The 24,942-nt window shown below is 41.4% G+C and overlaps 1 protein-coding gene across 7 annotated transcripts in view; it reads right to left on the bottom strand.

The window, feature by feature from the left end:
* The window catches only part of ZCCHC17 (zinc finger CCHC-type containing 17), a 98,516-nt gene that overhangs the window by 12,373 nt on the left and 61,201 nt on the right, over positions 1–24,942 (bottom strand). For 5 of the 7 annotated variants that reach the window (XM_023554463.2, XM_003415450.4, XM_023554465.2 and 2 more), the window contains 2 exons: positions 8,755–8,855; positions 6,813–6,967 (listed from right to left, as the gene is read on the bottom strand). In XM_023554463.2, the coding sequence (XP_023410231.1) occupies positions 6,813–6,967; positions 8,755–8,855 (256 nt within the window). Of the gene's footprint in view, positions 1–5,516; positions 5,647–6,812; positions 6,968–8,754; positions 8,856–24,942 lie in introns of those variants that run through there. The other 2 variants (XR_002787053.2, XM_023554464.2) reach the window with 2 other exon arrangements.

Here is a 24,942-nt window from a genome sequence, read left to right as displayed (position 1 = left end):
GTGTGCAGAGTAGAACTGCTCCACAGGGTTCTTAAAGCTCTGAACTTTCAGGAGCAGATTGCCAGGCCTGTCTTCCAAGGCACTTCTTAGTGGGTTTGAACTGCCAACCTTTTGGCTAATAGTTGAGGCTTAACTGTTTGTACTACCCAAGGATTCCTGGGTGAGTTATTCCTTCCCTTGTTTGATGAGGTTGAGTACTTATTATGTGCCAAATTCTGTACTTGAACCCAGTCTCTCTGACCACAAAGCATCTGCTCTTAGCCAGCAGTTACTAGTAGCTGACATTCACTGGGCCTTTACTGCATGCCAGGCCCTGTTCTCAGTTTACATGCATCACCTCACTACAACAACCTTATGAAGTAGATGCTTGCTATCTCTATTTTACAAAGAGGGAAACAGAGACTCAGAGAAGTTTAGTAACTGGCCGAGGTTCCCATAGTAAGGAGGTGGCAGAGCTGAGATAGAAACCTAGGTTGTCCAACTCCACAGCCATTTCTTACACACCCTCTACTACACCCAAAAGAACAATTCCTTAGCACTCACTGATAGAATAGAGTGCCCTGGGTGAGAGCCCAATATACTAAATAGGGTAATCAGGAAAGGCTTCTCTGAAAAAGTGACCTCTGAGCAAAGACCTAGAGTAAGGTGACAGATTCGATGTGGTGGATGAGGAAAAGAAAGGAGTCAAGGATCACTCCTAGGATTTGGGCTTGGGCACCCGGGTGAATCCACTCACTGAGGAGTTGTTTTAGGAAGAAAAATCAATTGCGTGTTAAGCTTCAGAAGCTAATTAGACAACCAGATGGAGATGTCACGTAGTATGATATCTAAATCTGGAGTTCGAGAGAAAGTCAGAGATAATAATAGAGATTTGGACAAAAATATACTTAACATATAGATTGTATTTAAAACTGTGGGAGGTAATCAGATTACCTAGGAAGAAGGCAGATATAGAAGAGAAGGGAGTCTAAGAAGGCCCTGGAGCACTCCGACATTAAAGCAGAGGTAGGAAACCAACAATGCAGAGAAGTAGGCAGCGGGGTAAAGAAGGCACTTGAAAAAAAATCCGATGCCCAGATCTAGGCCCTGTGGATCCAGTACCCAAAGAGGGGGGCAAATATGTATTTTTTAAAACTTCCTAGGCTAGTTCAATATTCTGAATGTAAGTGAGAAATGTGAGGAGATAAGCAGCACAGTAACAGTGGGAGTGGGAGGGAGGGCAAGAATTTTGAGATACTTAAAAAGTTTCTGTCATAGGTTGAATTCAGGCAGCTAAAAGATACATGAGGAAATGCGCACGTTCATTAGCCATTAGAGAAATGCAAATCAAAACTACAATGAGATACCACCTCACTCCAACACGGCTAACTTTAATCCAAAAAAGAGAAAACAGTAAATGTTGGAGAGGTTGTGGAGAGACTGGAACACTTACACACTGCTGGTGGGAGTGTTAAATGGTACAGCCACTTTGGATATCGATTTAACGCCTCCTTAAAAAGCCAGAAATAGAAGCACCATACGATCCAGCACTCCCACTCCTTGGAATATATCCTAGAGAAATAAGAGCCTTTACACGAACAGATATATACACACCCATGTTCACTGCAGTACTATTCACAATAGCAAAAAGATGGAAACAACCTAAGTGCCCATCAGTGGACAAATGGATAAATAAATTATGGTATATTCATACAATGGAATACTATGCAATGATAAAGAACAACAATGAATCCACAAAACACCTTATAACATGAATGAATCTGGAAAGCATTATGCTGAATGAAATTAGTCAGTCGCAAAAGGACAAATATTGTATAAGACCACTCTTATAAGAACTCGAGAAGAGGTTTAAACACAGGAGAAAACATTCTTTTTGATGGTTATGGGGATAGGGAGGGAGTGAGAGGTATTCACTAACTAGATAGTAGAAAAGAATCATCTTAGGTGAAGGGAAGGACAACATACAATACAGAAGAAGTCAGCACAAGTGGACTAATCCAAACGCTAAGAAGTCACCTGAATACAACCAAACATTTCGAGGGACAGAGTAGCAGGGGCAGGGGGCTGGGGACCATGGTTTCAGGGGACATCTAGGTCAATTGGCATAACAAAGTTTATTAAGAAAATGTTTTGCATACCACTTTGGTGAGTGGAGTCTGGGGTGTTAAAAGCTAGCGAGCGGCCATCTAAGATGCATCAATTGGTCCCAACCCACTGGAGCAAAGGAGAATGAAGATCACCAAAGACACAAGGAAAATATTACCCCAAGAGACAGAAAGGGTCACATAAACCAGAAATTCCATCAGCCTGAGACCAGAAGAACTAGATGGTGCCTGGCTACCACCAATGACTGCCCTGATAGGGAACACAATGGAGAGCTCCTGATGGAGCAAGAGAAAAGTGGGATGTAAAACTCAAGTTCTAATAAAAAGACCAGACTTAATGGTCTGAGACTGGAGGAGCCCCGGAAGACATGGCTCCCGGACTCTCTGTTAACCCAGAACTAAAACCATTCACAAAGCCAACTCCTCAGGCAAAGATTAGACTGGAGTACAAGACAAAAAATGATATTCATGAAACAATGAGATTCCATCTCACTCCAACAAGGCTGGCATTAATCCAAAAAACACAAAATGATAAATGCTGGAGAGGTTGTGGAAAGACTGGAACACTTACACACTGCTGGTGGGAATGTAAAATGGTACAACCACTTTGGAAGCTGATTTGGCGCTTCCTTAGAAAGCCAGAAATAGAACTACCATACGATCCAATGATCCCACTCTTTGGAAAAGATCCTGGAGAAATAACAGCCTTTACATGAACAGATATATGCACACCCATGTTCACTGCAGCACTGTTCACAATAGCAAAAAGATGGAAGCAACCAAGGTGCCCATCAGTGGATGAATGGATAAATAAATTATGGTATATTCACACAATGGAACACTACGCATTGATAAAGAACAATGATGAATCCGTGAAACATTTCATAACATGGAGGAATCTGGAAGGCATACTGAGTGAAATTAGTCAGTTGCAAAAGGACAAATACTGTATGAGACCACTATTTTAAGAACCCAAGAAACAGTTTAAATAGAGAGGAAAATACCATTTGATGGTTATGACAGTGGGGAGGGAGGGAGGAAGGGAGAGGGGTATTCATTAATTAGATAGTAGATAAGAACTATTTTAGGAGAAGGGAAAGGCAACACACAATACAGGAGAGGTCAGCACAACCAGACTAAACCAAAAGCAGAGAAGTTTCCTGAATAAACCAAACACTCTGAAGGCAAGAGTAGCAGGGGCAGGGGTTTGGGGACCATGGTTTCAGGGGACATCTAGGTCAACTGGCATAATGAAATCTGTTAAGAAAACATTCTGCATCTCACTTTGGAGAGTGACATCTGGGGTCTTAAATGCTAGCAAGCAGCCATCTAAGATGCATCAATTGGTCTCAACTCACCTGAAGCATAGGAGGATGAAGAACACCAAAGACACAAGGGAATTATGAGCCCAAGAGACAGAAAGGGCCACATAAACCAGAGACTACATCAGCCTGAGACCAGAAGAACTAGATGGTGCCCAGCTACAACCGATGACTGCCCTGATAGGGAACACAACAAAGAACCCCTGAAGGAGCAGGAGAGCAGTGGGATGCAGACCTGAAATTCATGTAAAAAGACCAGACTTAATGGTCTGACTGAGACTAGAAGGCCCCCGGAGGTCATGGTCCCCAGACCTTCTATTAGCCCAAGACTGGAACCATTCCCAAAGCCAACTCTTCAGACAGAGATTGGACTAGACTACAAGACAGAAAATGATACTGGTGAGGAGTGAGCTTCTTGGCTCAAGTAGACACATGAGACTATGCAGGTAGCTCCTGTGTGGAAGGGAGATGAGAAGGCAGAGGGCGACAGAAGTTGGCTGAATGGACACGGGGAATACAGGCTGGAGAGCAGGAATGTGCTGTCTCATTAGGGGGAAAGCAGCTAGGAGTACATAGCAAGGTGTGTTTATGTTTTTGTATGAGAGACTGACTTGATTTATAAACTTTCACTTAAAGCACAATAAAAAAAAAAAAAGATATTCGTGAAGAGTGTGCTTCTTAGCTCAAGTAGATACATGAGACTAAACAGGCAGCTCCTGCCCGGAGACGAGATGAGATGGCAGAAAGGGACAGGAGCTGGTTGAATGGACATGGGAAATCTGGGGTGGAAAGGAAGAATGTGCCGTCACATTATAGAGAGAGCAACTAGGGTCACATAACAATGTGTGTCTGATTTTTGTATGAGAAACTAACTTGTGCTGTAAACTTTCACTAAAGCACCAAACAAAAAAAAAAACCCCACACCAGCTCAGGCACTGGTTGAAGGGGGAAAAAAAAAAGTTACCATCATGGGTTGAACTGTGTCCTCCAAAGATATGTGTCAACTTGGTTGGGTCATGATTCCCATTACTGTATGATTGTCACCATCTGATGGGATTCCCCTGCATTGTAAGTCCTATCATCATTATGATGTAATGAGATAGATTAGTGACAGTTATACTGATGAGATCTACAAGATTAGATAGTGTATTAAGTCAATCTCTTTTGAGATATAAAAGACAGAAACGAGCAGACAAATATGGTGACCTCATACCACCAAGAAAGCAGTGCCAGGAGTGGAGCGTGTCCTCTGGACCTGAGGTTCCTGCGCTGAGATGCCTCCAGACCAAGGGAATACTGACAACAATGACGTTCCTCCAGAACCAACAGAGAGAGAAAGCCTTCCCCTGGAGCCGGCACCCTGAATTTGGACTTTTAGCCTACTGGGCTGTGACAGAATAAACTTTTCTTTGTTAAAGCCATCCACTTGTGGTATTTCTGTTATAGCAGCACTAGATGACCAAGACAGTTACTGACAGGACTTGGTGACTGACTAGATATGAAATGGAAAGCAGAGAAAAAAAAAAAAAAGTCATATTGGTTTCTTTACTGGGAGACTGGGAGGGTGTTGGTGCCATTAAAACAAGTTCAATAGAAATGAGGATAGAAACAGGGTCTTGGTGGTGGTTGTTTTTACGGTGTGTTGGGGTGGAGGTGCTGAAGAAGACATAATAGTCTTGACAGCCAACAATGATTATGGTAAGGACTTATTTTTCAGTGCTTTTATATATATTTTTCGGAGCTGGGCATCTCAAAATCACTCTTATCATAATCACAAGAATCTCACTTTGAAAATTAAGAAACTGAACTTAGCCTAAATTCATACTGCTGGTAAAAAAAAAAAAAAAAAAACTGCTGGTAAGTAGCATAAAAGAGCTTCAAACTAGGTTTGTTTAACTCTGAGCCAATGTTTGAGGTACCTGTGGGATACTACGTAAGGATGTAGACGTCACCAAGGGAGCTAAAGTCTAAGGAGGGAGATGATCACCCAGGGAGAAAATATCAATCAGTAAATAAATCAATAGATCAATAAACCATTATTCATATACTCAGTTAATTCTTATAATGGTGCAATGAGCCTTTTTTCTCACCTATAAATGAAGACAACACTTAATTTGTAGGCAATGCCCAGTAAGAGTAACGACCTCATCTTGGTCTTTGTATTCCTAGGTTTGCACAATGCCTGGTAAAAATGACCATTCAACAGAAGTTTTCCAAAGCTTTAAAAAAAAAAAAAAAAACCAATAACTGGCCACAGTCAGAAAAATATTACACAATAGAAGAACAACAAGTTTTTGACCAAACTATAGCATAGTTTCTTTATTTCCTTTCTATGTAGCAGGCTTTTGGACCACAATAATGTCTGTTTTATGAATTTCCCTATAGTAAACAGGAGACAAAACTCAGAGAGAGAGGCACTTTTATACACTGCCAGAGGGCAGACAAGTACTTTCTAGAAGGCGATTTGATAAAATTTATCAACAACCTTAAAGCCTGAACTCAGCAATCTTACTTAGGAATTTATCCAAAGAAAACAAGAGATGTGGCCAAAGATTAAGACTGGAAGTAACTCAAATGTCTACCAACAGGGAAATTATTAAATAAATCATCATACATACACAGGGCAGAATACTGTACAGGTCTTAAAGGTTTTTTTTTTTTTTTAATTGCACTTTAGATGAAAGTTTACAGCTCTAGTTAATTTCTCATTCAAAAATTTATACACATATTGTTTTGTGACACTGGTTGCAATCCCCACAATGTGACGGCACACTCCCCCTTCCCACCCCGTGTTTCCTGTGTCTGCTCATCCAGCTCCTGTTCCTTCCTGCCTTTTCATCCTGCTTTTGGATAGGAGCTGCCCATTTGGTCTCTTATATTTGATTGAACTAAGAAGCACGTTCCTCACATGTATTATTTTTTGTTTTAAAGGCCTGTCTAATCTTTGTCTGAAGAACGGTTTCAGTAATGGTTTAGTTTTGGGTTAACAGAGTGTCCTGGGGTCATAGTTTCCAGGGATCCTCCAGTCTCTGTCAGACCATTAAGTCTGGTCTTAAACACTGTTTTTGAAGAACACTTAAGGATATTAGAAAATGCTTTTGATAAGTAAAATGAAGAGCAGAAAATAAACTATACCTAGCATAACCATAATTTTGTATTTATATGTATGTGTGGCTATCTCTATCTATATGTCTACATTTATTACCTACAAAGAAGTTTGGAATATACCAAAAACACTACTAGTAATCTTTCTGGGTGGAAAGGCTACAGGGGATTTAAATGCTCTTCTTTGTTTTTCAGTACTTCCAAAATTTCAGCAAATAACACTTTCATTTTAAAACTTAGAAAAATAGGATATATAAAATAAAAGCAAGGCAGAACTCACCTTCTTTCTTTTTCTAGAATTCTTCGTGGGGTCAGGCTTCTCGAACTCTGCTGACTTTGCCGCTGACTTTGCCTCTTCCTTCTCCTCTTCCTCATCAGGTATCAGAGAGTACTTGGTCCCACCTGGCTGCATGAAACAATCCTTTGCAAAGTGGCCTGTGAAGGGAAGTAGAAAAGATAGAGCAGGAGGAGGCAGTCTCTCCTCTCAGCAGGTTTATCTTCCCCAGGGGCTCCTGAAAGGGGCTAGCTGGTTCAGGGGGTATTACTGAATTCATTCAGAAAAAATTTCCTATCACTTCAAGATGACATTGCTCACTCAACCACAGTCAGACTAGCAGCTGGTCCTAGGGCTGTGGGAACACTGGCGCTGCTCGGGACATGAGTATGTAGGCTCGCACTGCCCTCCATTAGCAACAGGGCTTATTCATTCTTATAGATCTATTTTGGAACTTACTCCTGACAATTAAAGGCTGCTCCAGAGAACAGAATGCTTAGCAGAGGGAGATGAGTGGCAGGCCAGCCCCTAAAGGAAGCTAGCTCTTAGGCATTTGGCAGGATGGAGGCACTCACATGCAAGCTAACACACAGAGAAAGAGGCACCTAGGGGCACTGAATATTCAGAGATTGTCAGGTCTGGCAAGGGTCTTAGAGATCATCACACAACTCTACAGTGCAGACTATATGAAGGCCCAGGGCAGAGAAGTATTCGAGGTCACACAGAGAGCAGAACAGAACTAAAGCTTATTCCAGGCTCCATGCTCCCTTGCCCTGTGCTCTTTCTGCTGCACCAAAACCAACCACCTTTGGCATTACCTTTGCTGACTGCATCAAATTTAATTTCTCATTATTCTCCTCTGCCTCAGGTAACACCTGATGGACACAGGGTGAAATTAAGAGGATAAGAGGACCCCTACTCTCCTTAAGCCCACCGTGCTGTCAAGGTGGCCTTTGCAGATACTATGCTTTTCAGAACTGTTTGAGTTTGTTTTAGATCCTGCCTCAGGGACACAAAGGAATTGTATGAGACAATCAAAAAGCTATGTGTGAACTACTTTGCACCTCTTGGTCTAGAAGCTAAAAGATCCCTGGAAGGGGAATACAACATAGTTTTCCAAGCATCTGGAATGCTCCCACAATTTCCCTGAGGAGGTATTCTCTTTCAATTTTACTTTTCCCTTTCTCCTTCTATATTAAACAGCGGTGTAAAGCCCCCAAAACTCAACCAGGCCACAAATCTGCTACCAGTCTTTGGAGAAAAAAAAAATCAACAGAGCAGGATGGGTGGAAGGCTAGGGAAAAGAGGTGACAAATTGAGGTCACTCTGTAAATGAGAAGCTGGCAATCTCTCTCATTATAGCTCCAACAAGGGAAGTCAGGCTAAAAGAGCTCTTTAATATTTGAGTAAGACTAGAGAAAACCTGAAGAAACAGAACTAAAAGGAATTGACTATCCTGTATTCTTATTACTAAAAGGATTTTATATTCAGAACTCTTAAGTTAAAAGAGATAAAGATGAGAAATAAAGAGTTTAGCTTGGATTCTGAAGGAGTGTATTTCCAAGTCTCCATTTTTGCAGCAGAACACTAGTGGTCGGTCCCTGGAGATAAAACTTAGGGTGTTAATCATAATCCCACAGTCTTACCCTGCCATAATAAATGGGGACTTCGCCAAGGCAGGTCCTTAGCTACAGAGAGGGAGGAGTGGTGGTGGTGGTGATATAGCATCTGGCAAGGAGAGCATTCAGGAAAGGGAACAGAGAAAAGTATCAAGTCGTGAACGTCCATCTCCGACGTGAGTCTGATAGGAGTAACCGCATGAGCATGAGAGGCCAACACTTGGCTAAAAACCAGGGGGAGCAAAATTCACACTAGGCTGCCAAGTTCATCCTGTAAAGGGTCCATTCACAAGGAGAGAAAGACTGGGCTGGCAGAGACTTCACCTTACCTTTACAGCCACACTTCTTGCAGGTAGTGTTTAGGACAGCCTCGAGTGTGATCTTCTGCCCAGTGTAATCCTGGAAGGACCGTCTCCGCCTCTCTTCTTGCCTGTAATGAAAAGGATACTGACTGTTGGCCCCCTTTAAGAGATGTGGCCTGAGATACTACAGGTCAATGTATGTTGGTTTTTTTGTTGTATTTAACAGGAAGAGAGAAGAAAAAGCGCCAGGCAAAAGGAGACAGGCAATAAAAGCAACAGTGTGAAATAGCCCAGTTTTTCCATTCAGGACAAAGCTCTGAATTAATAATTACGAATGAGATTATGCCTCATCTCAATGATGCACAGGGCATAAAAATAAAATTTCTCACTTTGCTAAACTCCCTACAACCCTTACTAGGTCACCCTGGGTTTAAAAGCCTTTAAAGGCTTGTAGAAAATCAAGTCCAAATTCCTTACCTTGGCATGCAAGGCCATTTGCAGTCTGTCTGTAACCTACTTCTCCAATCTCACCTTTACTTGTACAAAATGCTCTGGCCAAACCAAATTATTTTACCTTCAACAAATGGTTCCGTGCCTTTGCTCAGGTAGTTCCCTCTCTCTGAAATGCTCTGCTTCCCCTCTTTACTACCACCTCACTACTTGGTTACATCCAAACATTTCAAGGCTCAGCTCAGTTACCATTCCTGCTTCGATCAAGTCATTTTCTCTGGGCCCCTCAGCCAGAATTAATCTTTGTTCACGTTTCCATAGAACTTTTTAAAAATTCTGAACTTTTTACCAAAGAATAATATACATACAAAAAAGTGTTCATTGTACGTACACAGCTCGGTGAATTTTCACAGTTTGAACATACCCATGTAACCAGTACTCAGATCAAGACACAGATCATTACCAGCACCTCAGAAGCCCCTCTCAGTCACCATGCCTCCCCTAAGGTCAACCACTATTGTGACTTCTAATCAGCATGGAGTAGTTTTACCTGTTTGTGTAAATTATATAAATGGAACCACAGAGTATGGGTCCTTCTCTGTCTGGCTTCAATCACTTAACATTATCTTTGTGAGATTCATTCATCTTGCGTCTAGCTGCGGGTCATTCCTTCTCACTGCTGTATAAAATACTCTACTATTCAGCACTGGGTAATTTCTCTTATAAACAGTGCTTCTATGAACTATCTAGTACCTGCCTTTTGACAAAAATATGTATTTCTGTTAGGTACACACCTAGGAGTAGAACCACTAGACCTTTTAGGCTATCAACTTTAGCAGAAACTGCCAAACCATTTTCCATGTGGTTTTTTGTTTCGTTATCACCAATTTACGCTCCTACCAGCCCAGGAGAAGCATCCTAGTTATCAGAGCTCTTACCTTTTACTGCTACTATAACACACAGTACCAACACAGAGTGGGTATTCCAAAAATATTTAACTGAAGGTCATCGCCCTGGATCACTCTCTTATCGGAACTCCAAATGTATCGTATACACACTTTAGTCCTAGCACGTATCACACATCACTGAACCATATATTTATATATGTTTCTTCCCTAGACTGTGAGCCCTCAGAGTTACAATAGCTTACTTGTGTTTGCTTCCTCAGCACCTAGCCCAAGGCTTGAAATACAATACACATCAATAAATGTTTGTTAACACCAAAGACACAAGGTAATTTTTGATCCCAAGACACAGAAAAGGCCACATAAATCAGAAAGTACATCAACCTGAGACCAGAAGAACTAGATGGTGCCCAGCCACAACTGATGACTGCCCTGACAGGGAACACAACAGAGAATCCCCGATGGAGCAGAAGAGCAGTAGGATGCAGACCTCAAATTCTCGTAAAAAGACCAGACTTAATGGTCTGACTGAGACTAGAAGGACCCCAGAGGTCATGGTCCCCAGACCTTCTGTTAGCCCAAGACAGGAACCATTCCCAAAGCCAACTCTTCAGACAGAGATTGGACTGGACTATAAGACAGAAAACGATACTAGTGAGGAGTGAGCTTCCTGGCTCAAGTAGACCCATGAGACTGTGTGGGCAGCTCCTGTCTGAGGCAGAGATGAGAAGGCAGAGCGGGACAGAAGATGGTTGGGTGGACAGAGGGAATACAGGGTGGAGAGAAGGAGTGTGCTGTCTTATTAGGGGGAGAGAAACTAGGAGTACATAGCAAGGTGTATATAAATTTTTGCATGAGAGACTGACTTGATTTGTAAACTTTCACTTAAAGCACAATAAAAATAAACAAATAAATGTTTGCTGCAATTTCTTTGTTCTTTGCCCCAAAATATTTTTTCTTTACCTGTGCCTCTTTAACTTTGAGCTTTGACTTCACTTAAGACTGTCGAGCAATTTCCCAGGACTCTCGAGTGCAGAAGAAAAACAGAAATATTCTACAAAAACAATCACATTACCCAGAAAAATACAGGATAGAAATATCAAAGCAGAACAAGGCAACCCTCTTCACATATTTTACTTAACAGTTTCATAAGACATGCAGGCTCATGAGAGGACACGGACACTCCATGTTCTGTCCACTTCATTCTTCAAAGTTCATCTCGAATACTACATCGTCTATGAAATGTTTCCAGCTACCACATGCAGAGTTAATTACTCTTTTGTGCTTCCATGGCATTTTACCCTCTTATTTTATTTTTTTAATAATATTTTATTGTGCTTTCAGTGCAAGTTAACATAGCAAATCAGGTTCCCATTTAACAATTTCTACACAATCTGCAGTCTGAAATTGATGAAACATGCAATCAAGATGCATTGATAATTACTGGTGATTGGAATGTGAAAGCTGGAAAGAAAGAAGGATCAGTAGCTGATAAATATGGCATTGGTGAGAGAAACGATGTCATAGATCACATGACAGAATTTTTCAAGACCAATGACTTCTTCATTGCAAACACCTTTTTCAACAACATAAATGGCCACTGTACACGAGGACTTCACAGTATAGAATAAACAGGAATCTAATCAACTACATTTGTGGAAAGAGACAATGGAAAAGCTTGATATTACCAGTCAGAAAAAGGCCAATGGCCGGCTGTGGAACAGACCATCAACTGCTCATACGCAGGTTCAAGTAGAAGTTGAAGAAAACTAGAACAAGTCCACGAGAGCCAAAGTACGACCATGAGTATATCCCACTTGAATTTAGAAACCGTCTCAAAAATAGTTTGACATGTTAAACAATAATGACCAAGACCAGAGAAGTTGTGAACTGGCATCAACTGACACACACGAAGAAAGCAAGAAGTCATTAAGGTGGAGCCAAGATGGCGGAATAGACAGATGCTTCCGTCGAGCCCTCTTTACAACAAAGACCCGAAAAAACAAGTGAACCGAGTATATTTGTGACAAGCTGGGAGCGCTGAGCATCAAAGGCAAGCTTAGACAACGATCTGAGGGGAAGGGGGAGGAAGAGGCCGTTCAGAAGCGGACAGGAGTTACCAGACCTGAATCATGGGGAGCCCTCAGGCACCATTCCCGGAGCAGCGACAGCGGCCGTGGACTGGTCCTGGCATTCAGCTGCAGTTTCCTCAGGGTGAAGCAGCCAGCCACACAGCCCACTCACACCTCCAGAACCTGAGGAGAACGGCGCGCTCCCGGCAAAAGCTCAGTACTTGCCGGAACCTGAAGAGAACGGCGTGCTCCCAGCAAAAGCTAAGTACTTGCGTACATTTTACCGCACGCCCCCCGACCCCCAAGCCAGCTTCAGCGGCTGAATCCCTGGGCCTGAGATAGACCCTGGTGAGCACCTAGAGCCGTCCTCCCGGCCTTGGGGAAGGAAAAAATTTGCAACTGGGGGGGAAAGATAATTTGCTAGCTCCATTAACTGGGGGAGCTCAGGACAGAAGCGGCTCCTGTCCAGGAATAAACCGTCTGTGGACCTTGAGCACCTTTTCGTTCTACATGGACCTGTGTGGGCCTATTTCAGGAGAATAGGCCCTTGTTGGCAAACTCCAACCATTTCAGTGGTGCAGTGGAGAGGTGGGTGTTTGATGTTTGACATTGCTTTGCCTATTAAACAAGGTCCTCACCTACCCACAATAGGGACCTAAGGACTGGTAGCTCCACTCAGGTCACCCAGCCACCCACGACAGGGGTCCAAAGATAACTGGTACCTCCCAGTCCTTACAACAAAAACTTTGGGTGCCCATGGTCCCTCTGCAGAACCCACGACCCACCAGCATGCTCTAGGGAACAGAGACATGTTTTCCTCAGAGATACTTGGGGGTCGTTTCTCAGCCCCCTGCCCTGTTCAGAGTGTGACCCCCTGCTACAATCAGATACGGGTATATACACCAATCACCCCTGCCCCTCTAAGACTGTAGGACAGAGCCTATACCACACACTTGATATCAGCTACCTGAAAACCTAAGCTGAATTCATACAAGAAAACTGAATGGACTCCTAGTCTGATATACCTGATAACAGCTCTAGCCAGCTGGGGACAGGACACCAGAGCGCCAAAGGCAAAAATAATCAAGCTAGCTCACTCAAGCAACCCATAGGGGTATACCAAAACAAAACAAAGCAAACAGCTACGACACAGTAAGCAAGCATAAACTAAATACAATAACTTATAGATGGTTCAGAGGCAACAGTCAATATTAAGTCACATAAAGGAACAGACCATGATTTCCTCAACAGGCTCTCAAAACAAAGAATCCAGGGATCTTCTAGATGAAAGTGCATTCCTGGAATTACCAGATGCAGAATACAAAAGTTTAATATGCAGAACCCTTCAAGACATTAGGAAGGAAATGAAGCAATACGCAGAAAAAGCCAAGGAACACACAGATAAAGCAACTGAAGAAATTAGAAAGATTATTCAGGAACATAATAAAAAGTTTAATAAGCTGGAAAAATCCATAGACAGCAATCAGAAATTCAGAAGATTAACAATAAAATTACAGAATTAGATAACTCAGTAGAAAGTCAGAGGAGCAGAATTGAGCAAGTAGAAGCTAGAATTTCTGAACTCAAAGATAAATCACTTGGCACTAATATATTTGAAGAAAAATCAGATAAAAGCATTTAAAAAAATGAAGAAACCTTAAGAATCATGTGGGACTCTATCAAGAGAAATAACATACAAGTGATTGGAGTACCAGAACAGGGAGGGATAACAAAAACACTTCCTATCAGAACCTTTGGGACACAGCAAAAGCGGTGCTCAGAGGCCAATTTACATCAATAAATGCACACATACAAAAAGAGGAGCCAAAATCAAAGAACTATCCCTACAACTGGAACAAATAGAAAGAGAGTAACAAAAGAAACCCACAGGCACCAGAAGAAAACAAATAATAAAAATTAGAGCTGAACTAAATGAAGCAGAAAACAGAAAAACAATTGAAAGAATTAACAAGACCAAAAGCTGGTTTTTTGAAAAACTCAACAAAATTGATAAACCATTGGTCAAATTGACAAAAGAATAACAGGAGAGGAAGCAAATAACCCGAATAAGAAATGAGATGGGTGATATTCTGATCACTACCTGATCTCTAAAATCTACATGATACTGCAAAACCTCAACTGCAAAAAGACAAATAACCCAATGAAAAAATGGGCAAAAGATATGCATACACACTTCACTAAAGAAGACATTCAGGTAGCTAACAGATACATGAGGAAATGTTCACGATCATTAGCCATTAGAGAAATGCAGATCAAAACTACAATGAGATTTCATCTCATTCCAACAAGGCTGGCATTAATCCAAAAAACACAAAATAATAAATGTTGGAGAGGCTGTGGAGAGACTGGAACACTTCCACACTGCTGGTGGGAACGTCAAATGGTACAACCACTTTGGAAATCGATTTGGCCTTTCCTTAAAAAGTTAGAAATAGAGCTACCATACGATCTAGCAATCCCACTCTTCGGAATATATCCTAGAGAAATAAGAGCCTTTACACGAACAGATACGTGCATACCCATGTTTACTCCAGCCCTGTTTACAATAGCAAAAAGATGGAAGCAACCAAGGCGCCCATCAAACGGATGAATGGATAAATAAATTATGGTATATTCACACAATGGAATACTACGCATCAATGAAGAACAGAGAGGAATCTGTGAAACATTTCATAACATGGAGGAACCTGGAAGGCATTATGCTGAGTGAAATTCGTCAGCTGCAAAAGGACAAATATTGTATAAGACCACTATTATAAGAACTCAAGAAATAGTTTAAACTGAGAAGAAAACATTCTGTTGTGGTTACGAGAGGGGGGAAGGAGGGAGGGAAGTTGTTGGGAGAGGGGTATTCACTAATTAGATAGGAGATAAGAACTACTTTAGGTGAAGGGAAAGACAGCACACAATACAGGGGAGGTCAGCACAATTGGACTAAACCAAAAGCAAAGAAGTTTCCTGAATAAACTGAATGCTTCGAAGGCCTGTGTGGCAGGGGTCTGGAGACCATGGTTTCAGAGGACATCTAAGTCAATTGGCGTAATAAAATCTATTAACAAAACATTCTGCATCCCACTTTGAAGAGTGGCATCTGGGGTCTTAAACACTAGCAAGCAGCCATCTAAGATGCATCAATTGGTCTCAACCCACCTGAAACAAAGGAGAATGAAGAACACCAAGGACACAAGGTGATTACGAGCCCAAGAGACAGAAAGGGCCATATGAACCAGCGACTACATCATCCTGAGACCAGAAGAACTAGATGGTGCCCGGCTACAACCACTGACTGCCCTGACAGGGAACACAACAGAGAACCCCTGAGGGAGCAAGAGAGCAGTGGGATGCAGACCCCAAATTCTCATAAGACCAGACTTAATGGTCTAACTGAGACTGGAAAGGACCCCGGTGGTCATGGTCCCCAGACCTTCTCTTGGCCCAGGACAGGAACCATTCCCGAAGCCAACTCTTCAGACATGGATTGGACTGGACAATGGGTTGGAGAGGGATGCTGGTGAGGAGTGAGCTTCTTGGATCAGGTGGACACTTGAGACTATGTTGGTATCTCCTGCCTGGAGGGGAGATGAGTGGGTGTAGGGGGTTAGAAGCTGGCGAAAAATACACGAAAAGAGAGAGTGGAGGGAGAGAGCAGGCTGTCTCATTAGGGGAGAGTAACTGGGAGTGTGTAGCAAGGTGTATATGGGTTTTTGTGTGAGAGACTGACTTGATTTGTAAACTTGCACTTAAAGCACAATAAAAATTATTTAAAAAAAACAAAAAGAAGTCATTAAAAAGACAGGAAAGAAAGACCAAAATAGATATCAGAGGATATCAGAAGAGACTGAAACTTGCTTTTGAACGTCGAGTAGCTAAAGTGAACAGAAGAAAGGATGAAGTAAAAGAGCTGAACAGAAGATTTCAAACAGCAGCTTGAGAACACAACGTAAAGTATCATAATGACATGTGCAAAGACCTGGAGATAGAAACCAAAAGGTAAGAACACACTCGGCATTTCTCAAGCTGAAAGAACTGAAGAAAAAATTCAAACCTCAAGTTGCAATACTGAAGGATTCAATGGGCAAAATATTGAATGACCCAGAAAGAAGATGGAAGGAATACAGTGTCACTGTACCAAAAAGAATTGGTCAATGTTTAATCATTTCAGGAGGCAGCATATGATCAAGAACCAATGGTACTGAAGGAAGAAGTCCAAGCTACACTGAAGCCACTGGTGACAATCAAGGCTACAGGAACTGATGGAATACTAATTGAGATGTTTCAACAAACAGATGCAGCACTGGAAGTGCTCACTTCTCTATGCCAAGAAATTTGGAAGACAGCTACCTGACCAACCAACTGGAAGAGATCCATATATACACCTATTCCAAAGAAAGGAGATCCATCAGAATGTGGAACTTACCAAAAAATATCATTAATACCACACACCCAGAAAACCCAGTGCCATCAAGTCGATTCCAACTCACAGCGACCCTATAGAACAGAGTGGAACTGCCCCATAGAGTTTCCAAGGAGCGCCTGGCAGATTTGAACGGCCAACCTCTTGGTTAGCAGCCATAGCACTTAACCACACACACAAGTAAAATTTTGCTGAAAATCATGCAAAAGCAGTTGTAGCAGTTCATCTATAGGAAACTGCCAAAAATTCAAGCCAGATTCAGAAGAAGCCATGTAACAGGGATATCACTGCTTATGTCAGAAGGATCCTGGCTGAAAGCAGAGAATATTAGAAAGATGTTTACCTGTATATTATTGACTATGCAGAAACACTCGACTATATGGATCATAACAAATTATGGATAACATTGTGAAGAATGGGGATTTCAGAACATTTAATTGTGCTTGGTACATAGACGAAGAGGCAGTCACTGGAACAGAACAAGCGGATATTGCATGGTTTAAAATCAGGAAACGTATCCATGAGGGTTGTATCCTTTAACCATACTTACTCAATCTGTAAGCTGAGCAAATTATCCAAGAAGCTGGACTACATGAAGAAGAATGTGGCATCAGGAAGACTGGAAGAAGACTCATTAACAACCTGTGATATGCAGATGACACAATCTTGGTTACTGAAGGTGAAAAGGATTTGAAGCACTTCCTGATGAAGATCAAAGACTACATACAGCCTTCAGTATGGATTACACCTCAACATAAAGAAAACAAAAATCCTCACAACTGAAACAATAAGCAACATCATGATAAATGGAGAAAAGACTGAAGTTGTCAAGGATTTCATTTTACTTGGATCCACAAATCAATGCCCATGGAAGCAGCAGTGAAGAAATTGAACAGCGTACTGCACTGGGCAAATATTCTCCAAAAGACCTCTTTTAAGTGTTAAAAAGCAAAGAGGTCACTTTGGGGACTAACATATGCCTGACTCAAGCCATGGTATTTTCAATTTTCACATATGCATGAGAAAGTTGGACGATGAATAAGGAAAACCAAAGAAGAATTAATGCCTTTGAATTGTGGTGTTGGCAAAGAATACTGAATATACCACAGACTGCCAAAAGAACAAACAAATGCGTCTTGGAAGAAGTACAGCCAGAATGCTTCTTAGAAGTAAGGATGGCGAGACTTCATCTCAAATATTTTGGACATGTTATCAGAAGGGATCAGTCCCTGGAGAAGGACATCATGCTTGGTAAAGCAAAGGTCAGTGAAAAAGATGAAGACCCTCAGTGAGATGGATTGACACTGTGGCTGCAACAATGGGCTCAAGCATAACAACCCTTATGAGGATGACACAGGACTGAGCAGTGTCTCGTTCTGTTGTAATAGGGTTGCTATGAGTAGGAACCCACTGTAGAGCATTGAACAACATCAACAAACACAATTTGTTCACTGACATTGGTTACATTTTACACAGTGTGTCAACTTTCCCATTATTTCCATTTTGGTTGTTCCATTTCCAGTAATCTAGTTTTCCTCCCCTTTGCCTTCTCATCTTTGCTTTAGAGTAAGTGCTGACTGTCTGGTCTCAGATAGATGACTTTTTAGAGGAGCATAGTACTTACTATATTATTTTACGAGCCAATCTGTTATTTAGCTAAAAGATGACCTCATGCATTACTTTTGGTTCAAGGTTTAAAGAATATCTCAGGGCGACAGTCTTGGCGAGTTCTCCAGTCTCAACCGGTCTAGTAAGTCTGGGCTTTTTTTAAGAGTTTGAGTTCTGTTCCATATTTTGCTTTCATTCTATCAGGATCCATCTACTGTGTTCCTAATCAGAACAGTCAGTAGTGGTACACAGACACCATCTACATTGTTCTTCTGGTCTTAGGGGTAGATGAGACTGTGTTTCGTACAGAGTATTTCATCATTTTGTTTTGTTAGATGTGATTACATTTTGCTTCATCCTCTGCACCATGAACAGCACCTCAAAGGTAAAAGCTATATTATATTCTTCTCTCTATCCCAGCAGGAAGCACGCTGTCTAGCTATCTAGCACACTGTTATCCAACAGAACTCTACAATGATAAAAAAGTTATATAATTCTGTACTGCTTGAACATGTGTCTACTGAGCACTTAAAATCTGGCTAGTGTGGCTGAAAAACTGACTAATTCTAAAACTAAATAGCAAAAAAAAAAAAAACACACAAAAAGCTAAAAGCCATATATGACTAATGGCTACCTAACTAGACAGTGAATATAATTTAATTTTTGAAAACGTCTACTCAAATTTTTGCCTTTTGCCCTAAAAGAATCTTACTCAAGGAACAGAGGGTCAATTGTCCAATATGGACCATGGGAGAGAACCCTTTCCAACCAAGAGTAAAGCTGAAGTAACAAAAAGCAAGGCAGGAACTTAGGATGTAACTTGAGCAAGTCATAAACTGGGCAGCTCCCAGACGTCCTTATTTGTACAGCGGCTTTTCAAGTGGTTGTGAGTTGCAGCTTAAGCAATTTATCATTATAACGCCAGTACTCTGTAGATTCTAACATACTGCAAGCCAAATCACACCTCCCATCTAACACTCAATTCACATGTCTCACTCATTCACATGCCTCCATTTCTGTTCTCACGGCCATCACGACAGTTCAGGCTTTCTTATATTTCACCTAGAAAATAATAATCCCCTCACTGGTCTCCCTGCCTCCGATTTCTCCTCTAATCCTTCTGTCACAAATTGTCAGATTAATCTTTTTTGTTTTTCAGTTCAGCTAATATTTAAATGACTATTAACTGACAAGTACCAGTATTAGTACTAGTGCTAGGAGTAGGTATACAAAAATGCATAGGACATGGGCCTTGTCCTCAAGAAGCTTATGTAGTCATGCAGAAGGAAACATAAATAGATAATTATACTGTGGTGAGTCGTAAGTGCTCTTTCTAAAGACTGTACTACGCTGGCTACACCTAATTGGAAACTGCCTTTAACTCCGTTCCATTTACAGAGCCATTTATTAGGTGACTTTGTTAATTCTTTGGGGCCTGAGGGGATGAAGTAAAAGACAGATTTTGATGAAAAATGAAAGGTGGCTGGAGACAGCATGAGGACAATGAACATAAGAAGGTGAGGCTAGAGAATGGGGTCCCTGGGGAGGCTAATCTGATTGGGAGCCTCTCCTGCTCACGGGCTTTTAAAGAAATCCATATTTTGACTGATACTCAAGGCCTTTCACAATCTGACCCCAACATATCTTTCTAGCCTTCTATTCTAATACCTGACCATACCCTCTCCTTTCATTAAACAAAACTCTCCAACTGTACCATGTGTTTTCTCGCATCATGACTTTCCTCAAACCATTTCTTCTGCCTGAAATACCATTCCTTCTCCTGCTGCCTGACAAAAACATTCATTTTTCAAGACTGAGTTCAAGTGTGAACCCCTCTGATCACCATGGCCTGAAACTAACACTAAGAACCCTTTCTTTAAATCACTCTTTTAAAATTTATTATATGTTGCTTGTATTAAAAGGTATTTGCATAATTGTCTCATTAGCTTAGGCAGTAAGGTCTTTAGGCAGAAACCTTGGTATTGCCATTGTACCTCAGACAGAATATGAGCTTAATAAATATTTGTTGAATAAATGTGTAAAAGAATCACTAAGTAAATGACTATTAGGGGACAGGGGTGGTTCAGTGGTAGAATTCTTGCCTTCCATGCAGGAGACCTGAGTTCGGTTCCTGGCCAAGGCACCGCAAGCTCAGCCACACTCTTGTCAGTGGAGGCTTAGTTGTCGCTATGATGCTGAACAGGCTTCAGCGGAGCTTTCCAGCTTCCAGGAAAAAAGGTCTGGCAATCTACTTCCAAAAAAAAAAATTCGGCCGGTGAATCACAATGATACACTCCCATTGTGCATGTGGTTGCAATAAGATGGAGGATGACTCGGTGGTAGCTAACAACAAGAAATGACTGCTATGAATCAGGCACTATGGGAGATAAGAAAGATAAGATGTAGTCCGTACTCTCATGGGTCATACACATTCTTTCAAGAAAAAAGATGTGATAATCTTAGATATTAGAGGAAAAACAAAGAGGGATTTTAAAACAATAACTACAAGTAGCTACAATATACTAAATATCTACTATAGACTAGGTACTCAGCTAGACTCTCTACAAACAAGATTTTACTTAAATTACCCTATAATTTCTGAGAACTATGTGTTGTTATTTCCATTTGATAGTGAGGAAGCTGAAGTTCAAGAGACGTTAAATAATTTGCTCAAGGTCATATCTACTTTGGGGCAGAACTAGGACTCTTATCCAAGTCTAACTCTAACACCCATAATCATTCCACTATCCCATGCTTCTTTCCTGGATGCAGCTATAGAAATAGTTTACAACAAAATTATTATTTCACCCAGCAATCCTGCTCCTAGTAATATATCCTAGAGAAATAAGAGCTGTCACACAGACACATGCACACTCATGTTCATTGCAGTATCATTCACAATAGCAAAAAGATGGAAACAACATAAGTGCCCATCAACGGATGAACAAATAAAACTATGGTACACACACACAATGGAGTATTACGCAATGATAAAGAGCAATGATGAATCTGTGAAACATCTCACGACATGAATGAATCTGGAGGGCATTATACTCAGTGAAATAATCACAAAAGGACAAATATTGTATGAGACCACTATTATAAAAACTCATGAAAAGGTTTACATACAGAAAGAAACAATCTTTGATAGTTACAAGGGAGGAGAGGGGTAGGGAGGGGAAAACACTAACTAGACAATAGTTAAGTGTAAGACAGTATACAATACTGGGGAAGTCAGCACAACTTGACCAAGGCAAAGTCACAGAAGATTAATAGATACATCCGAACTCCCTGAGGGACCAAATTACTGGGCTGAGGGCTGGGGTCCACGGTCTTGGGGACATCTAGCTCAATTGGCATAACATAGTTTATAAAGAAAATGTTCCACATCCTACTTTGGTGAGTAGCATCTGGGGTCTTAAAAGCGTGTGAGCAGTCATCTAAGATACATCCACTGGTCCCACCCTGTCTGGAGCAAGGGCGAATGAAGAAAACAAAAGACATGAGGGAAAGATTAGTCCAAAGGACTAATAGACCACAACTACCATGGCCTCCACCAGACTGAGTCCAGAACAACTAGATGCCCTGCTACCACCACCACCTGTTCTGACCAGAATCACAACAGAGGGTCCCGGGCAGAGTGGGAGAAAAACGTGGAACTCAAATTAAAAAAAGACCAGACTTACTGATCTGGCAAAGACTGCAAAAACCCTTTGGAGTATGGCCCCTAAACACCCTTTTAACTCGTACTGAAGTCACTCCTGGGGTTCACCCTTTAGCCAGAGATGAGACAGGTCTACAAAACAAACAATAACACAGGTAGTTCAACCATTTATACGAGACTAAAATAGGCACACCAGCCCAGGGCAAGGACAAGAAGGCAAGAGAGGACAGGAAAGCTAGACAAATGGAAATAGGGAACCCAAGGTTGAGAAGTGGAGGAACGTCGTAGGGTTGGCAACCTGTGCCACAAAATAATATGTACATTAATTGTTTAATAAGAAACTAATTTCGTCTGTAAACTTTCACCTAAAGCGCACACACACACACACACATACACAAGTTACTGTTTCAGCCAGTTGGCTCTTATTAGAAATAGCCTACACATACAGACAAGTACAGAGCAAAACCAGAGAGTCTTTTCCCTTAACTGCCTTTGTTCTTACCTGTTTTATATTTTACCCTTGTAATGGTGGCTTTGAGAAATGTCACTGCTTTTTAATGAGTCTGTATAGAACAGGATTTCTTGGATCAGAAGCAATTTATTACAGTGCCATCAGTAAGTGCCAGAAATAAATAACATTTCTGAGCTCTGAGTTATAAGAGATTTCGACTGTAACTGGAAAGTGTTTTGTCAATACTCAGTCCTACAAACATGTCACTATTTAGAGTCTAAATGACAGAAATATGAAAAACCCCACAAGTCACATGCAACAGCTAGAAGTACCATGAGGTGAAAGGGCATTAGCTTTAATGTAAGAAAGATCAAAATTCAAGTCCTTAAAAAGTCCTTACATTCGTATAATTTGCTATATAGCTTATTGGCAAGTTACTTATCCCCAAGCACCAAGTTAGATGCTAGGAATATAAAGTAAAATAGGGTTAAGACTACTTTGGAGGTTGGTGTAAGAAATGCACCAATGTTTGTAACCTGTCTCGCACAATGCCTGGCACATAGTAAGTACTCAGTAAATATCACTTCCCTCCCGTAGGTAAAATTCCTTCATATTTGAGGTGATTTTGCTCAGAACTATAAACATAAGTGTTTCCAAACTTTTTATCACCAATATCCTACTCAGACAAAATTTATTATTTTTCTCACTTTTTTTTTATTATTGAGTGATATAACTGCCACTGAGAGTACTTGACTGGCATAAGATACGCAGTGCGATATATCATCGTCAAGAACAACAAACTGATTTCATGGTTAGCCTGAGAATAAGTGTATGATTTTGGTTGGCTTTCTGATATACTAAAAACAGTTCATAAGGCCCTGTGGTGAAATGAGTTCCTTTATGTGGCCTTTATGTATCCTGAGCAAATAATCCAAGAAGCTGGACGATATGAAGGAGAACAGGGCATCAGGATTGGAGGAAGACTCATTAACAACCTGTGTTATGCAGATGACACAACCTTGCTTGCTGAAAGTGAAGAGGAATTGAAGCACTTACTGATGAAGATTAAAGACCACAGCCTTCAGTATGGATTACGCCTCAACATAAAGAAAACAAAAATCCTCACAACTAGACCAATAAGCAACATCACGATAAACAGAGAAAAGATTGAAGTTGTCAAGGATTTCATTTTACTTGTATCCACAATCAACACCCATGGAAGCGGCAGTCAAGAAATCAAATGACATATTGCATTGGGCAATATCTATTGCAAAAGACCTCTTTAAAGTGTTAAAAAGCAAAGAGGGCGCTTTGAGGACTAATGTGCACCTGACTCAAGCCATGGTATTTTCAACCTCCTCATATGCATGTGAAAGCTGGACAACGAATAAGGTAGACTGAAGAAGAATTGATGCCTTAGAATTATGGTGTTGGCAAAGAATAATAAATACACCATGGACTGCAGAAGAATGAACAGATCTATGTTAGAAGAAGTAAAGCCAGAAAGCTCCTTAAAAGCAAGGAGGGCAAAACTTCCTCTCAAATATTGTGGACATATTATCAGGAGGGACCAGTCCCTGGAGAAGGATATCATGCTTGGTAAAGTAGACAGAGAAAAAGAGGAAGACCCTCAACTAGATGGACTGACACAGTGGCTGCAACAATGGACTGAAACATAGCAACTATTGTCTGGATGGCATAGAACCAGGCAGTGTTTCATTCCTTGTACATACGGTAGTTATGAGTAGGAACTGACTTGATGGCACCTAACAACAACAAGGTGGCCTTCTGCCTTGGTTCTTTGGAAAAACAGTTTGATTTTTTCCCCTAAGCCCTGAGGAGTTACCTTTGCCCTAGTTTTCTACCCCAGAGGGTTTGTTACTTTTGGCTAGGTTGATTAACAATTCCTGGGTAAGCTGTAAACAACTTGGTTTAACACTTTTTATCTGGTCCTGGGTTGTATCTTGCCCTGTGATTGGTATGTACCTTGCAGGGATTGGTCATAGACTATACAAATGAAATTGTCTGTAGCCCACTATGCAAATGAAGTGTCTGGGTCTATGGAAAGGGGTCGGTCAGTTTGTGGCCCCACAGTTTCAGGGCTATGCCTTGAAATTGATGTGGAGTTTGTGTATATAAGCAGTCAACCCACAGAGGTTTCTGAGTCAAAAAGAAGCAGGAAGAGAAATAGCAGGAAGAAGTAGAGAAAGAGAGAAGAGGCAAGGAACCTACTAAAAGACCCGTAATATGGGTCAAAGGCTATAACACTGAAGACAGTGAGAGGCCTCAAAGAGGCCCAGCAGGAGAGCTAGTGGTGACAGGCCCAGAAGTGGCTGAGCAGCAGAACCAGCAGTGGCAGATGGCAGGGCCAAGAGGAGCATGTCCTCCGAGGGCCAAGAGGAGCCTGTCCTGATAATCCCTAATGAAGCAGGAGAGCAGGGGGATGCAGACCTCAAATTCTCGTAAAAAGATCAGACTTAATGGTCTGACTGACACTGGAAGGACCCTGGAGGTCATGGTCCCCAGACCTTCTGTTAGCCCAAGTCTGGAATCATTCCCAAAGCCAAGCCTTCCGACAGGGATTGGACTGGACTACAAGACAGAAAATGATACTGGTGAGGAGTGAGCTT

This window comes from Loxodonta africana, chromosome 3, assembly GCF_030014295.1.
Source record: "Loxodonta africana isolate mLoxAfr1 chromosome 3, mLoxAfr1.hap2, whole genome shotgun sequence".
Lineage (NCBI taxonomy): Eukaryota > Metazoa > Chordata > Mammalia > Proboscidea > Elephantidae > Loxodonta > Loxodonta africana.
The sequence above is the reverse complement of the archived record's forward strand: the minus strand, read 5'-3'. Positions and strand labels throughout refer to the sequence as shown.